We start from the raw sequence: 16391 nt of genomic DNA on the forward strand, positions 1-16391 counted from the left end.
TTTATTACATACAGTAAAGCCCATTATTGTGCAAAACATTTAGCTTACTTAACTAATTATTTGCATAAATAATTAACTGTTTTACTTGGGGTATAGATTCTTCAGGTTATTATTATTATAATCAAGGGGGAAGGGCTAAACCCGGAGGATTATACAGCGCCTTGGGGGGGGGATGTGGAAGGCATTCAGGCTTAATTCGGGGAACTGGAGCACAGATCCAATTCCCTAAATCAAGAGCCCCTCACCAACATCAAGGAACCTTCCTTGAGGGGATAGATTCTTCAGGTGATCCAAAATAATTCATAAATAACACAAATATTTGACCCGGCGACTCACAAGAATACAAAATCGCCGAAATGAAACGATATCTCGCAATAAATAAATATAGTGAAACACCGAAAAAAGAACACTTCATTACAAATATTTTTAAGACTGAATTAAGATACAAGTGATAGTAATAATACAAGAAAAGAGGGATAATGATGGGGAGTACATGTGTGTGGTGGCGTCGGCTGCAGCAGTGTTGTACACAATGTTCTCACTCACACCCAGGACGTTCCTTGCCAGGTATATTATTTTCCACTTTAAGCTCTTATTGCACTCCTTGACTCGATCACCGTGTGTGTGTGAGGGCTGGGAGGACAGGTGTATTGTATGGTGGCTATAGGTGTTGATCATGAGACAGTTTGTCAAATATCTAACACAGGGGCCTCAGTAAGGAAGTTCACAGCTGACCTAGAGACTGTTGATTGGCCTACAGAATTCTCCAAGGCCAATGGTATTGATGACTGGACAGACATTTTTCTTAACAAATCACTTAGACTATACAACAAACATTGTCCTATAAAAACAAAACAGATCACAAACAAACGGCTTGGTTGCCCATGGCTAACCAGCACCATTCTGAAATCCATTGACAAGAAACACCAATATGAAAAGCAATATAGACAAGGCTTAATACACAAAGATATTCTTAAACACTATTCATCAGCTCTCACCAAAGTAATAAAGAAAGCCAAACAACTATACTACTCCAGTAGATTCACAGACACTAGAGGAGATATAAAAAAGACCTGGAAAACACACACTCAGATTCTAGGGACCCACAAACTGAGAAAAACCAAGAATATTGTCCTAACTAAACCTAATGAAACACCACTACATCCCACTGACACAGCTAACAAGATAAACGACTTCTTCTCAACCATAGGATCTAATCTCGCCAATAAAATCCCACATACCAGTGCCCATGCCGGGGACTACCTAGATGGGAATTTCCCAAATTCCTTCTATCTTGCACCAACTGAGCCCACGGAAGTCACCGAGATTATAAAGTCACTTAAAAATAACTCGGGGAATCTGTCTCATGTCCCACCATTACTGTACAAGTGAGCGGCCCATGTCCTTTCGCATGCTATTTCATTACTCTTTAACAAGTCACTAGAGACTAGCACCTTCCCGAAACTACTCAAGATGGCAAGGGTTACACCAATACATAAAGGTGGTGACCCTACAGACTTAAACAACTATAGGCCAATATCTAACTTACCATTGCTATCCAAAATCTTTGAGAAACTCGTGCACAGGAGACTGTATTCATTTATAATGGCTCAAAACATACTCAACCCCTGCCAATTCGGATTCAGGAAAAATAAAAGCACTAATGATGCAATCATAAAAATGCTAGATCTGCTTTACACAGCATTGGAAAATAAGGAATATCCACTAGGAATTTTTATTGACCTAAGAAAAGCTTTAGACACAGTAGACCACGACATCCTACTCCACAAACTTGATCATTACGGTATAAGAGGCCATGCGCTTGCTTATTTCAAATCTTACATTACTAATAGGTATCAGTATGTCACCATTAAAGACACAGCATCAGCAACACGGCCACTTGATACTGGAGTTCCGCAGGGAAGTGTCCTTGGTCCCCTGCTCTTCCTCATATACATCAATGACCTTCCAAACGTATCCCAACACCTGAAACCCATTCTCTTTGCTGACGACACGACTTACGTCATCTCTCACCCTAATCTTGCCACCCTCAACACCACTGTGAATGAGGAGCTGATCAAAATATCGACTTGGATGACAGCCAATAAACTTACGCTTAACACTGACAAAACCTACTATATTATGTTTGGTAGCAGAGCAGGAGATGCACAAATTAACATTAAGATTGACAACACTCTAATTACCAGAAATAATGGGGGCAAATTCCTAGGCTTATACCTTGACAACAACCTGAATTTCAGCACCCATATCCAGCATATAACCAAAAAAGTATCCAAAACGGTTGGGATCCTCTCCAAGATACGATACTACGTGCCGCAAAATGCCCTTCTCACACTATACCACTCACTTATTTATCCATACCTCACCTATGCTATTTGTGCTTGGGGATCAACTGCAGCAACACACCTAAAGCCAATAATAACCCAACAAAAAGCTGCAGTAAGAATAATCACTAAATCCCATCCCTGGCAACACACCCCCCCACTCTTCATAGACCTAAACTTACTCCCTGTTCAGTACATCCACACTTACTACTGTGCAATCTACATCTACAGGGCCTTAAACTCTAATATCAACCTTGACCTAAAACGCTTTCTTGATAGTTGTGACAGAACCCACAGGCATAACACCAGACACAAACATCTCTACGACATTCCCCGTGTCCGACTAAACCTTTACAAAAATTCAATGTATGTCAAAGGCCCTAAAATCTGGAATACCCTACCTGAGAACTCTAGAACTGCAGACACATTCATCACCTTCAAAACTACCATTAGAAAACATCTTATCTCCCTGATACACCCGTCAACTAACTACACGAATACCACCTGGTGGTTCACACTTACACTCACTGACTCATTTGACCATAAACAGAAATATTAATCTCAATCTTAAAATAATGAATCCTGTGATACTCCAATACTGAAACTATGTACTGTGCCAAAACAAAAGCATTTACATTGCTAAACTCACAAACTAGTATTTAGTCACTTAGCCATAATACCAACTTACCTCATAATTTGTAATATTTTACAATTAAGAATAAAACTAAGTCTGCCCGAAATGCCTAGCCATGCTAAGCGTTCTAGTGGTACACTCTGTAATCACTATTTTACTACATGTAAACCACACAATAACCAAATTTCTGTAAACTCAGCATTGTAATCCTTATAGAGAATAAACTTTGAATTTGAATTTGAATTTGAATATAGACCTACACGTAGGAGTGTGTTCAGGTGTAATTACAATTCTTTTTGTATGAGTTACAACTTTTTATTTGCATATGTGTGTAAATTACCTAAGGTAACCTCCCAAAAAAATCCAGTGATTTATTTCGACTGGGGAGAGAGAGAGCTAAATAGTACCGTAGTTCATCGTATAAATTTCGAGTTTATTTCAAATAAGAACATAAGAACGAAGGAACACTGCAGCAGGCCTACTGGCCCATTCGAGGCAGGTCCAAGTCTCCTACCGGCTTAAGCCAATGCACCCAACCTAGTCAGGTCAGGTCACATTGACTTAAGGGAGGAACACGGCAATCGTCCTGGTAGCACAAGCTAGTCAGGTCCAACTCACACCCACCCACACCCACACATGTATTTATCCAACCTATTTTTAAAGCTACACAACGTTCTGGCCTCTATAACTGTACTTGAGAGTTTGTTCCACTCATCCACAACTCTATTACCAAACCAGTACTTTCCTATATCCTTCCTGAATCTGAATTTTTCCAACTTAAAACCATTGCTGCAAGTCCTGTCTAGGCTAGATATTTTCAGCACACTATTTACATCCCCTTTATTTATTCCTGTCTTCCATTTATACACCTCAATCATATCCCCCTTAATTCTACGTCTTTCTAGAGAGTGAAGATTCAGGGCCCTTAGTCTATCCTCATAGGGAAGGTTTCCGATACATGGGATCAATTTTGTCATCCTCCTTTGTACATTTTCCAGAGCATTTATATCCATTCTGTAATACGGTGACCAAAACTGTGCAGCATAATCTAAATGAGGCCTAACCAAGGATGTATAGAGTTGAAGAACAACCTGAGGACTCCTATTATTTATGCTTCTTGATATGAAGCCAAGGATTCTATTAGCTTTATTGCAAACACTTATGCACTGTTGTCTTGGTTTCAGATTACTGCTAACCAGAACTCCTAAATCTTTTTTGCAATCTGTAATATTAAGATCTACATTATTTAGTTTATGTGTGGCATGGTTATTGTCCTGTCCAACATTTAGAACTTGGCATTTGTCTATATTAAACTGCATCTGCCACTTCTCCGACCACTGCATCAGTCTATTCAAATCTTCCTGCAAATGCGAAATATACACAAAAATATGCAATAGTCAGAAAGTACATATGATGCACAGCATTTGGGGTAAAACTTAAGACTAATAACCCGTATGGGTTTAGTGCTTAGTTGTGATTATAATAATGGGCAGGTGTCCAGTGGCTCAGTTGGTAGTGCACTTACCTGACATACTGTGTGTCAGTGGTTCGATTCCCAGGGACATTGGGCATGTTTGATCCCGGAAACTTTGGAAATGTTTCCATACACCTGCTGTCCCTGTTCACCTAGCATTTAGTAGGTACCTGGGTGTTAGTCGACTGGTGTGGGTTGCATCCTGGGAGGCAAAAAACCAGTGGAAATATGACAGTCCCCAATGACACGCAGACTTTATTGGGTTGTTATTGTGAGTGGCTAACCATCCATGTTAAAAATCCTTAATTCATAAAAAAAATGTGATTGTCCAGTTGTAAAAGGGTGAGTGGAACTAATTTATGCACTTGCAGTGTAATGCAATACATAAGTTATCAGAATTATTTCAGTAGACATGGATATAAGAAGTTAAGTACAATGATTATTTTATTTAAAATTCTCAGTACAACAGCTGTATCTGAATGAAAGAGGTTGAAACATGTTGCAATATATTGGAGTAGAAAAAATGCAAAGAAGTACAGGAGGATGAATAATACATGAAAACTGAATAAGCAGGTTTCAAGATGTGTTGAGAACATTAATATTGCTGTCATGAATCACATTAAGGTATACATGGAATGCAGGTACCTTAATGATGGTGAATGGCTCTTGATACAAAGAATTGGAGTCAACATCTTTCTTGGATCACATGCTCGGATTATTAATCATTTCTCAGGTGCTCCATGACTACTATGGCCTTAGCACTTCCCCTTGAATATAATTGCATATTAATACAGTGTTTTTAATAAACAAATGTATATATAACTGGTATACTGTATTCTAGTGGTGAAATATGCTAACTTAACCAAATGTAACCTAATAGAAATACATCACATTTGACTTTTTTTTTTTTTAGTTACCCAAGGTTAAATCTCCATAATTTGCTACCAGTATATACCTATAATAATTGTTTTTATTTATTGCAGCTCTTACATAGCTATATAATTGGTTTACCAGCCTGGACATTGTCAGATAACCCATTCCAGTTTTTTATAACAGTCCAGAAACGGTTATTTCATTTCTGGCCACCTGCTGCAGGTAATATAAAATTATGTACACTTTAACTTATTTCAATATTGATTTTGGTTCTTAACCTATACAAAATTTGTGGTAAAATATTCTGGACACTGGTTGTTAGGAATTTTGTAGACATGTTTTGGTTTGTGAGGTTGAGACTATTTGCCACTTTTAATACAGTGGACCCCCGGTTAACGATATTTTTTCACTCCAGAAGTATGTTCAGGTGCCAGTACTGACCGAATTTGTTCCCATAAGGAATATTGTGAAGTAGATTAGTCCATTTCAGACCCCCAAACATACACGTACAAACGCACTTACATAAATACACTTACATAATTGGTCGCATTCGGAGGTGATCGTTATGCGGGGGTCCACTGTATTTCCAATTTCTGTAGTTCATGCATACCCAGGATGAATTTTATTATCTCAGTTTTAAAATGCATATGTACTTCTAACAAGAATAAAGACAAAGACACATCTAGCAGAACAAGGATTTTATAAATTAATGTAAAAATCAGATTAATGTATTTTGCAGCATATAAGGCACACTTCCCCCCCCCCCAAAAAAAAAAAAAGCCTTGGAAAATCACCCTGTGCCTTATATGCTCAAGGTCAGGGTCAAGGGTAGGCTTTGGGTTACACTTTAGCAGTTGTTTACTAACATTACGTTACAACTGCTTGGAAACATTGTCTTATATGTCTTATATACTCGTGTGCCTTATATGCTGGAAAATATGGTAGTTTCTAGAATATTATTATTATAATCAAAAAGAAGCACTAAACCTACAAGGGAGGTAGTTTCTAGAAAAGTTGAAAATGCATAGTTTGATGGAAAAATGTACTGTAGCTATATCAGTAAGTGAAATGCACTACTGTATTATATTTTTTTTTGTTTTCAGGAGATGTGCAACTGTAATAGTGCGATTATGTTCAGGAGGAGAGGTGGGGCCTGGCAATTTTCCACCTATCACCAAAGTGTCCTTAAGCAAACCTGTCCAATGGCTTCCACCACCAGTGTATGCTACAGTATCAAGTACACCTTCCGAAACCAAGGTCACAACTCTAGAAAATGGCCTTCGTGTTGCTTCTGAACCAAAATTTGGGAATTTTTGCACTGTTGGAGGTGATGATGTATATTTTATTATTTTATTATCACACCGGCCGATTCCCACCAAGGCAGGGTGGCCCGAAAAAGAAAAACTTTCACCATCATTCACTCCATCACTGTCTTGCCAGAAGGGTGCTTTACACTACAGTTTCTAAACTGCAACATTAACACCCCTCCTTCAGAGTGCAGGCACTGTACTTCCCATCTCCAGGACTCAAGTCCGGCCTGCCGGTTTCCCTGAATCCCTTCATAAATGTTACTTTGCTCACACTCCAACAGCACGTCAAGTATTAAAAACCATTTGTCTCCATTCACTCCTATCAAACACGCTCACGCATGCCTGCTGGAAGTCCAAGCCCCTCGCACACAAAACCTCCTTTACCCCCTCCCTCCAACCCTTCCTAGGCCGACCCCTACCCCGCCTTCCTTCCACTACAGACTGATACACTCTTGAAGTCATTCTGTTTCGCTCCATTCTCTCTACATGTCCGAACCACCTCAACAACCCTTCCTCAGCCCTCTGGACAACAGTTTTGGTAATCCCGCACCTCCTCCTAACTTCCAAACTACGAATTCTCTGCATTATATTCACACCACACATTGCCCTCAGACATGACATCTCCACTGCCTCCAGCCTTCTCCTCGCTGCAACATTCATCACCCACGCTTCACACCCATATAAGAGCGTTGGTAAAACTATACTCTCATACATTCCCCTCTTTGCCTCCAAGGACAAAGTTCTTTGTCTCCACAGACTCCTAAGTGCACCACTCACTCTTTTTCCCTCATCAATTCTATGATTCACCTCATCTTTCATAGACCCATCCGCTGACACGTCCACTCCCAAATATCTGAATACGTTCACCTCCTCCATACTCTCTCCCTCCAATCTGATATTCAATCTTTCATCACCTAATCTTTTTGTTATCCTCATAACCTTACTCTTTCCTGTATTCACCTTTAATTTTCTTCTTTTGCACACCCTACCAAATTCATCCACCAATCTCTGCAACTTCTCTTCAGAATCTCCCAAGAGCACAGTGTCATCGGCAAAGAGCAGCTGTGACAACTCCCACTTTGTGTGTGATTCTTTATCTTTTAACTCCACGCCTCTTGCCAAGACCCTCGCATTTACTTCTCTTACAACCCCATCTATAAATATATTAAACAACCACGGTGACATCACACATCCTTGTCTAAGGCCTACTTTTACTGGGAAAAAATTTCCCTCTTTCCTACATACTCTAACTTGAGCCTCACTATCCTCGTAAAAACTCTTCACTGCTTTCAGTAACCTACCTCCTACACCATACACTTGCAACATCTGCCACATTGCCCCCCTATCCACCCTGTCATACGCCTTTTCCAAATCCATAAATGCCACAAAGACCTCTTTAGCCTTATCTAAATACTGTTCACTTATATGTTTCACTGTAAACACCTGGTCCACACACCCCCTACCTTTCCTAAAGCCTCCTTGTTCATCTGCTATCCTATTCTCCGTCTTACTCTTAATTCTTTCAATTATAACTCTACCATACACTTTACCAGGTACACTCAACAGACTTATCCCCCTATAATTTTTGCACTCTCTTTTATCCCCTTTGCCTTTATACAAAGGAACTATGCATGCTCTCTGCCAATCCCTAGGTACCTTACCCTCTTCCATACATTTATTAAATAATTGCACCAACCACTCCAAAACTATATCCCCACCTGCTTTTAACATTTCTATCTTTATCCCATCAATCCCGGCTGCCTTACCCCCTTTCATTTTACCTACTGCCTCACGAACTTCCCCCACACTCACAACTGGCTCTTCCTCACTCCTACAAGATGTTATTCCTCCTTGCCCTATACACGAAATCACAGCTTCCCTATCTTCATCAACATTTAACAATTCCTCAAAATATTCCTTCCATCTTCCCAATACCTCTACCTCTCCATTTAATAACTCTCCTCTCCTATTTTTAACTGACAAATCCATTTGTTCTCTAGGCTTTCTTAACTTGTTAATCTCACTCCAAAACTTTTTCTTATTTTCAACAAAATTTGTTGATAACATCTCACCCACTCTCTCATTTGCTCTCTTTTTACATTGCTTCACCACTCTCTTAACTTCTCTCTTTTTCTCCATATACTCTTCCCTCCTTGCATCACTTCTACTTTGTAAAAACTTCTCATATGCTAACTTTTTCTCCCTTACTACTCTCTTTACATCATCATTCCACCAATCGCTCCTCTTCCCTCCTGCACCCACTTTCCTGTAACCACAAACTTCTGCTGAACACTCTAACACTACATTTTTAAACCTACCCCATACCTCTTCGACCCCATTGCCTATGCTCTCATTAGCCCATCTATCCTCCAATAGCTGTTTATATCTTACCCTAACTGCCTCCTCTTTTAGTTTATAAACCTTCACCTCTCTCTTCCCTGATGCTTCTATTCTCCTTGTATCCCATCTACCTTTTACTCTCAGTGTAGCTACAACTAGAAAGTGATCTGATATATCTGTGGCCCCTCTATAAACATGTACATCCTGAAGTCTACTCAACAGTCTTTTATCTACCAATACATAATCCAACAAACTACTGTCATTTCGCCCTACATCATATCGTGTATACTTATTTATCCTCTTTTTCTTAAAATATGTATTACCTATAACTAAACCCCTTTCTATACAAAGTTCAATCAAAGGGCTCCCATTATCATTTACACCTGGCACCCCAAACTTACCTACCACACCCTCTCTAAAAGTTTCTCCTACTTTAGCATTCAAGTCCCCTACCACAATTACTCTCTCACTTGGTTCAAAGGCTCCTATACATTCACTTAACATCTCCCAAAATCTCTCTCTCTCCTCTGCATTCCTCTCTTCTCCAGGTGCATACACGCTTATTATGACCCACTTCTCGCATCCAACCTTTACTTTAATCCACATAATTCTTGAATTTACACATTCATATTCTCTTTTCTCCTTCCATAACTGATCATTTAACATTACTGCTACCCCTTCCTTTGCTCTAACTCTCTCAGATACTCCAGATTTAATCCCATTTATTTCCCCCCACTGAAACTCTCCTACCCCCTTCAGCTTTGTTTCGCTTAGGGCCAGGACATCCAACTTCTTTTCATTCATAACATCAGCAATCATCTGTTTCTTGTCATCCGCACTACATCCACGCACATTTAAGCAACCCAGTTTTATAAAGTTTTTCTTCTTCTCTTTTTTAGTAATTGTATACAGGAGAAGGGGTTACTAGCCCATTGCTCCCGGCATTTTAGTCGCCTCATACGACACGCATGGCTTACGGAGGAAAGATTCTTTTCCACTTCCCCATGGACAATAGAAGAAATAAAAAAGAACAAGAGCTATTTAGAAAAAGGAGAAAAACCTAGATGTATGTATATATATATATGCATGTGCGTGTCTGTGAAGTGTGACCAAAGTGTAAGTAGGAGTAGCAAGATATCCCTGTTATCTTAGCGTGTTTATGAGACAGAAAAAGAAACCAGCAATCCTACCATCATGCAAAACAGTTACAGGTTTTTGTTTCACAGTCATCTGGCAGGACGGTAGTACTTCCCTGGGTGGTTGCTGTCTACCAACCTATATATTCTTATATTATCCTATGATAGTGTTATGTTTGATGTTCTTTGTACATTACTGTACTTATTAATTTTGGCATTTCTTTTACATGTTATGTTACTGTATATTTTTATGACCTACTCTTTCATGCCTTTTACTTATCAATAAATATTTTACTCTTCATCCCAGCTCTGCTGCCAACATCAGCAGCATCTCTTCCAAACTTATCAATACCACTCCTGTATAATGTGGCTGCTTCCACTTTTGAATTCAGATGTGCTATATATATTAGAATCACATCTTTCAAACACTCAGGCTTTTACTTCTCTTCCATCCCCATCTGCAAGTACATTAAGCAACCATTGTGGCACTGTGTTGGTGGTGTCATTATCAGAAACTTTTCCTCTCATACACAGCTTGACCTGTGCCTTGTTACTTTCATAAGTCCCTTTTTACAGCCTTCAACTCTTGCTATTTATTGAGTATATACATTTGCAACACATCCTAAAATGCTCCCTGACTCACCCTGTCGTTTGCCCTTTTATTATCAAAGTGAGTATATATGGTATTGCTTTATTGTATATTTCAGTACAAACATTGGATCCATACCTTCCTTTGTATTTTACCAATCACTTTATCAGTCAGAATTGTCACTGTTATTTGCTGTTTTTTTTTTTTTTTTTCTTTTTTTTTTTTGCACACTTTTACCGTGCTTTTTAACATTAATTCTATTCCATGCAATCTGCCTTGTTTTATTTTTAAACTACAGAAAACTAAAGTATCTCCCCAAATTGTACAGGATTTCACCTGTACACATTATTGTTATAGAGATATTGATACTTCTAGAAAGTGCATTACATTCTGTGGTTATACGTTCCTATAGCTGTCATTTTGAATTTCTTTTATACTTTTATACTCTTTTTCTATGTTCACTTTCAACTTTCTACCTTTACACACACTCTCAAACTCATCCACTAACCTTGGCAATTTTTCTTTAGAATCTTCCATAAGCACAGTATCATCAGCAAAAAGCAACTGTCAATTCCCATTTTGTATTTGATTCCCCATAATTTAATCCCACCCCTCTATCGAACACCCTATCATTTACTTCTTTTACAACCCCATCTATAAATATATTAAACAACCATGGTGACATTACACATCCCTGTCTAAGACCTGCTTTTACCGGGAAGTAGTCTCCCTCTCTTCTACACACCCTAACCTGAGCCTCAGTATCCTAAAGAGTTTTTATGAGGATAGTGAGGCTCAGGTTAGGGTGTGTAGAAGAGAGGGAGACTACTTCCCGGTAAAAGTAGGTCTTAGACAGGGATGTGTAATGTCACCATGGTTGTTTAATATATTTATAGATGGGGTTGTAAAAGAAGTAAATGCTAGGGTGTTCGGGAGAGTGGTGGGATTAAATTATGGGGAATCAAATACAAAATGGGAATTGACACAGTTGCTTTTTGCTGATGATACTGTGCTTATGGGAGATTCTAAAGAAAAATTGCAAAGGTTAGTGGATGAATTTGGGAGTGTGTAAAGGTAGAAAGTTGAAAGTGAACATAGAAAAGAGTAAGGTGATGAGAGTATCAAATGATTTAGATAAAGAAAAATTGGATATCAAATTGGGGAGGAGGAGTATAGAAGAAGTGAATGTTTTCAGATACTTGGGAGTTGATGTGTCGGCGGATGGATTTATGAAGGATGAGGTTAATCATAGAATTGATGAAGGAAAAAAGGTGAGTGGTGCATTGAGGAATATGTGGAGACAAAAAACATTATCTGTGGAGGCAAAGAAGGGAATATATGAAAGTATAGTAGTACCAACACTCTTATATGGGTGTGAAGCTTGGGTTGTGAATGCAGCAGCGAGGAGGCGGTTGGAGGCAGTGGAGATGTCCTGTCTAAGGGCAATGTGTGGTGTAAATATTATGTAGAAAATTCGGAGTGTGGAAATTAGAAGGTGTGGAGTTAATAAAAGTATTAGTCAGAGGGCTGAAGAGGGGTTGTTAAGGTGGTTTGGTCATTTAGAGAGAATGGATCAAGGTAGAATGACATGGAGAGCATTTAAAACTGTAGGGGAAGGAAGGTGGGGTAGGGGTCGTCCTCGAAAAGGTTGGAAGGAAGGGGTAAGGGAGGTTTTGTGGGCGAGGGGCTTGGACTTCCAGCAGGCGTGTGTGAGCGTGTTTGATAGGAGTGAATGGAGACGAATGGTATTTGGGACCTGACGATCTGTTGGAGTGTGAACAGAGTAATATTTAGTGAAGGGATTCAGGGAAACCGGTTATTTTTATATAGTCGGACTTGAGTCCTGGAAATGGGAAGTACAATGCCTGCACTCTAAAAGAGGGGTTCGGGATATTGACGGTTTAAAGGGATATGTTTTGTATCTTTATACGTATATGCTTCTAAGCTGTTGTATTCTGAGCACTGCAAAAACAGCGATTATGTGTGAGTGAGGTGGAAGAGTTGAATGATGATGAAAGTATTTTCTTTTTGGGGATTTTCTTTCTTTTTGGGTCACCCTGCCTCGATGGGAGACGGCCGACTTGTTAAAAAAAAAAATTAAATATGGAACATCTGCATATAAAAAAAGGTGATGTAAAATACCTTTGTCTTTCTTTGCTCATTATTAAAACTTGGATGTTGGCTGATTTTTCCTGTTTTTTTTTTTTTTTTTGTTTTGTTTTATCTGTATTTACTTAACTAGCAGCCAACTTAACTTCTTTGGTGTGAATTATAAAATCTTTTTCTTTTAACGCACCAGCCGTATCCCACCGAGGCAGGGTGGCCCAAAAAGAAAAACAAAAGTTTCTTTTTAAATTTAGCAATTTATATAGGAGAAGAGGTTACTAGCCCCTTGCTCCCGGCATTTTAGTCGCCTCTTACAACACGCATGGCTTACGGAGGAAGAATTATGTTCCACTTCCCCATGGAGGAATTATAAAATTATAAAATATTTTTACTAAAAAAAATTCTTATTATGCTTTTCACTTTTTCAGTTATTGTTGACAGTGGCAGCAGGTATGAAGTTGCATATCCAAGTGGAATCTCGCATTTTTTAGAAAAATTGTCTTTTGGGGTAAGGATAAATAAGTTAAACTGGTAATCAAACACATTGGCCATATCCCATCAAGGTAGGGCGACCCAAAAGTGGGAACATTCTCCATCACCTATTCAGTAACTGTCTTGTCAGAAGCACATAGACAGCAATATTTAAAGCCCATGTCTCACCTATACAAAAAGAATTTGCACAGCAAACCCTCGATTTAGTGGACTAATACAGAGGAGCAGGTGAGCAGTAATGGCGATTATGGTTATAGTTTATAGTCAAAATTAATTCGTCTATCATAACAGTTTACCTGGAGTTTACCTGGAGAGAGTTCCGGGGGTCAACGCCCCCGCGGCCCGGTCTGTGACCAGGCCTCCTGGTGGATCAGCTCCTGATCAACCAGGCTGGTGCTGCTGGCTGCACGCAAACCAACGTACTAGCCACAGCCTGGCTGATCAGGAACTGACTTTAGGTGCTTGTCCAGTGCCAGCTTGAAGACTGCCAGGGGTCTGTTGGTAATCCCCCTTATGTGTGCTGGGAGGCAGTTGAACAGTCTCGGGCCCCTGACACTTATTGTATGGTCTCTTAACGTGCTAGTGACACCCCTGCTTTTCATTGGGGGGATGGTGCATCGTCTGCCAAGTCTTTTGCTTTCGTAGTGAGTGATTTTCGTGTGCAAGTTCGGTACTAGTCCCTCTAGGATTTTCCAGGTGTATATAATCATGTATCTCTCCCTCCTGTGTCCATAATTTCCAAATCAGTTGACCAAGCAGATTTTTCCCTGTATTTCCAAAGTCCATCAAATCAAGGTCCATTAAAATGAGGGTTTGCTGTAAAACTATACTCTGGTACATTACTCTCTCTTTTTGCCTCAATGTACTCCTACCTTTTTTTCTTAGTTCTCTTCTGTGGTTCACCTATTCTTTCATAGACCAGTATGTCGACACATTCTCTGCCAAATATTTAAATATGTTGTCTTTCTCCTTTCAACCAATATCCAATTTTTCATTGCCTAAACTTTTTGTTATTCTCATGCACTTTTCTGTGTTTGTTAAATATCTTTCCTTTACACATCTTCCCAAATTTGTTCACCAATCTTTAAAATCACCTAAAAGAACTGTACTATGAACAGAGAGCAACCGTAACAACTCCCATTTTGTATCATATTCTTATCTTTTAATTCCACACCTCTCCCCAACATCCTAGCATTTACTTATTTTATAACCTGTTTATAAATATTGTATACTAAACAATTATGGTGACATCACATACCCCTGTCTAATGCCTACTTTTATTGAAAAAGTCCCCTTCATTCCAACTTATCCTAACCTGAGCCTCACTCTCCTCCTAAGAACTCTACTGCTTTTAGTGATGTACAGTAGGGCCCCGCTTTACGGGATTTTGCCTTACGGCATTCTGCTCATAGGGCAATTTCAAATTATGACCAAAACTTGCTATACGGCTCCTGGTCTTTCTAATACAGCGTGCCCCACCCGGTTTGTTTACATTCTCTGTGAGCACATATCTTTATTAAGTCTGGAAACTTTACAAAATTTCAAGTGTTTTAAAGTTATTGCATATTTTATATGTACTCTGATAATTATACTTATGTGTCCTGTACCTAAATGTACTTACACACTGTGCTGGCGTGCAGGTACGCATTCAAATCGCTAAGATTCTCTACTCTTGACGCCACATTAATAATAATATGTACATGTAATCTCCTTGGCGCATTAAATGTCGTATATTACGTTAATGTAGACATTTCCTTTAATCCATCTATGATATTTTTTCGAAATATATAATAAACACATTACATAACATATAAACATGATAAATACACCCAGCAGTAGAATAAATTAACATAAATATGAGATGTGGTAGCCAGGTGACTTGTAGGACTTGTGGTAGCCAGGCAACTTGTAGTCCAACATCAGAGAAAATGTGTACACTATAATATTACTGGGGGTAACTAGAAAATTATTCCTTTCATATGCCTTCACTCAGTGTCATTTATTCTACTGTATCAATGTGGAGACAACTTGTACACAATGTAAAGTGTTTGTATTATGGTATAATACAAACGTGTATGAATGAAAACCAGACCCGTTCACCTGGTTTGTTTACGATACGTGTGGGTAGAGTGGGGCAGAGAGGGCTTCCCTGGCTGGCTACCATACTTCCTAAACCTGACTTCCTACAAATAAAACTCGCCTCTCACCCTACATTAAGACTAAAGATATTTTAAGGTAATTAATGAATGTACTGTATATACACAGTGGACCCCCGGTTATCGCCCATAATCCGTTCCTGAAGGTCGGCCAATAACCAAAATGGCCGATAACCGAATCAGTATTTCCCATAAGAATTAATGGAAATAAAATTAATTCGTTCCAAACAAAAATATTCACAAAAAACAAAAATAATTTTTTTTTACAATTATGTAAGTATTACATACCTTTATTGAAGGCTAATGCTGGCTTCTGGAAGATAGGGAGGAGTTAGTGCTTGGAAGGGGAATCCCCCTCCATGAAGACCTTAGGTAGCAATGCCTTCTCTGGGGTTACTTCCCTTCTCTCTTTTAATGCCACAAGGACCAGCTTGAGAGTCTCTGGACCCCTGTCTCACAAAATAACTGTCCAAAGTGCTCTGTTTCTGGCATCTCTAAGATTTCCCTGAAGTGGGACAGGGTTTTGTCACTAAGCGTGTTGTAGATATGGCTTGTTTTAGCTTTGTCAGGGTGGTGTTTCTCTACAAAAGCTTGCACCCTGGTCCACATTGCACACACCTCTTTAATCTCTGAAGAAGGCACCTCCTTCACTCCCTCTTCCTCCTCCTCTGAAGCAAGTTCCTCAGCTGCAGTCTGTTGCTGTTCAGATTGAAGCTCTTGCAGCTCTTCATTGGTAAGCTCTTCCCTGTGGTCCTCCACCAACTCTTCCACATCCTCACCACTCGCCTCCAACCCCAGGGACTTCCCCGAAGACACAATAGAGTCCACAGGGTCGGCAGGGTCAGGGTCACGGTGAGTCTCAAACCCTTCAAAATCCCTCTCTTGGACACAATCTGGCCGCAGTTTCCTCCAGAGTTAAAAGTCGTGGAAGTCACT

At 39.4% G+C, this 16391-nt stretch overlaps 1 protein-coding gene across 2 annotated transcripts in view; it reads left to right on the forward strand.

The window, feature by feature from the left end:
* Positions 1-345: 345 nt before the first annotated feature.
* LOC128687924 (mitochondrial-processing peptidase subunit alpha) overlaps positions 346-16391 on the forward strand; it is a 39011-nt gene continuing 22965 nt past the window's right edge. The window contains exons 1-3 of one of the 2 annotated variants that reach the window (XM_070083598.1): positions 346-567; positions 6430-6583; positions 13236-13315. In XM_070083598.1, coding sequence (XP_069939699.1) covers positions 6433-6583; positions 13236-13315 — 231 coding nt within the window. In that variant the 5' untranslated portion in view covers positions 346-567; positions 6430-6432. Of the gene's footprint in view, positions 568-6429; positions 6654-13235; positions 13316-16391 lie in introns of both variants that reach the window. The other variant, XM_070083597.1, reaches the window with a different exon arrangement.

Source organism: Cherax quadricarinatus, chromosome 10 (genome assembly GCF_038502225.1).
Source record: "Cherax quadricarinatus isolate ZL_2023a chromosome 10, ASM3850222v1, whole genome shotgun sequence".
Lineage (NCBI taxonomy): Eukaryota > Metazoa > Arthropoda > Malacostraca > Decapoda > Parastacidae > Cherax > Cherax quadricarinatus.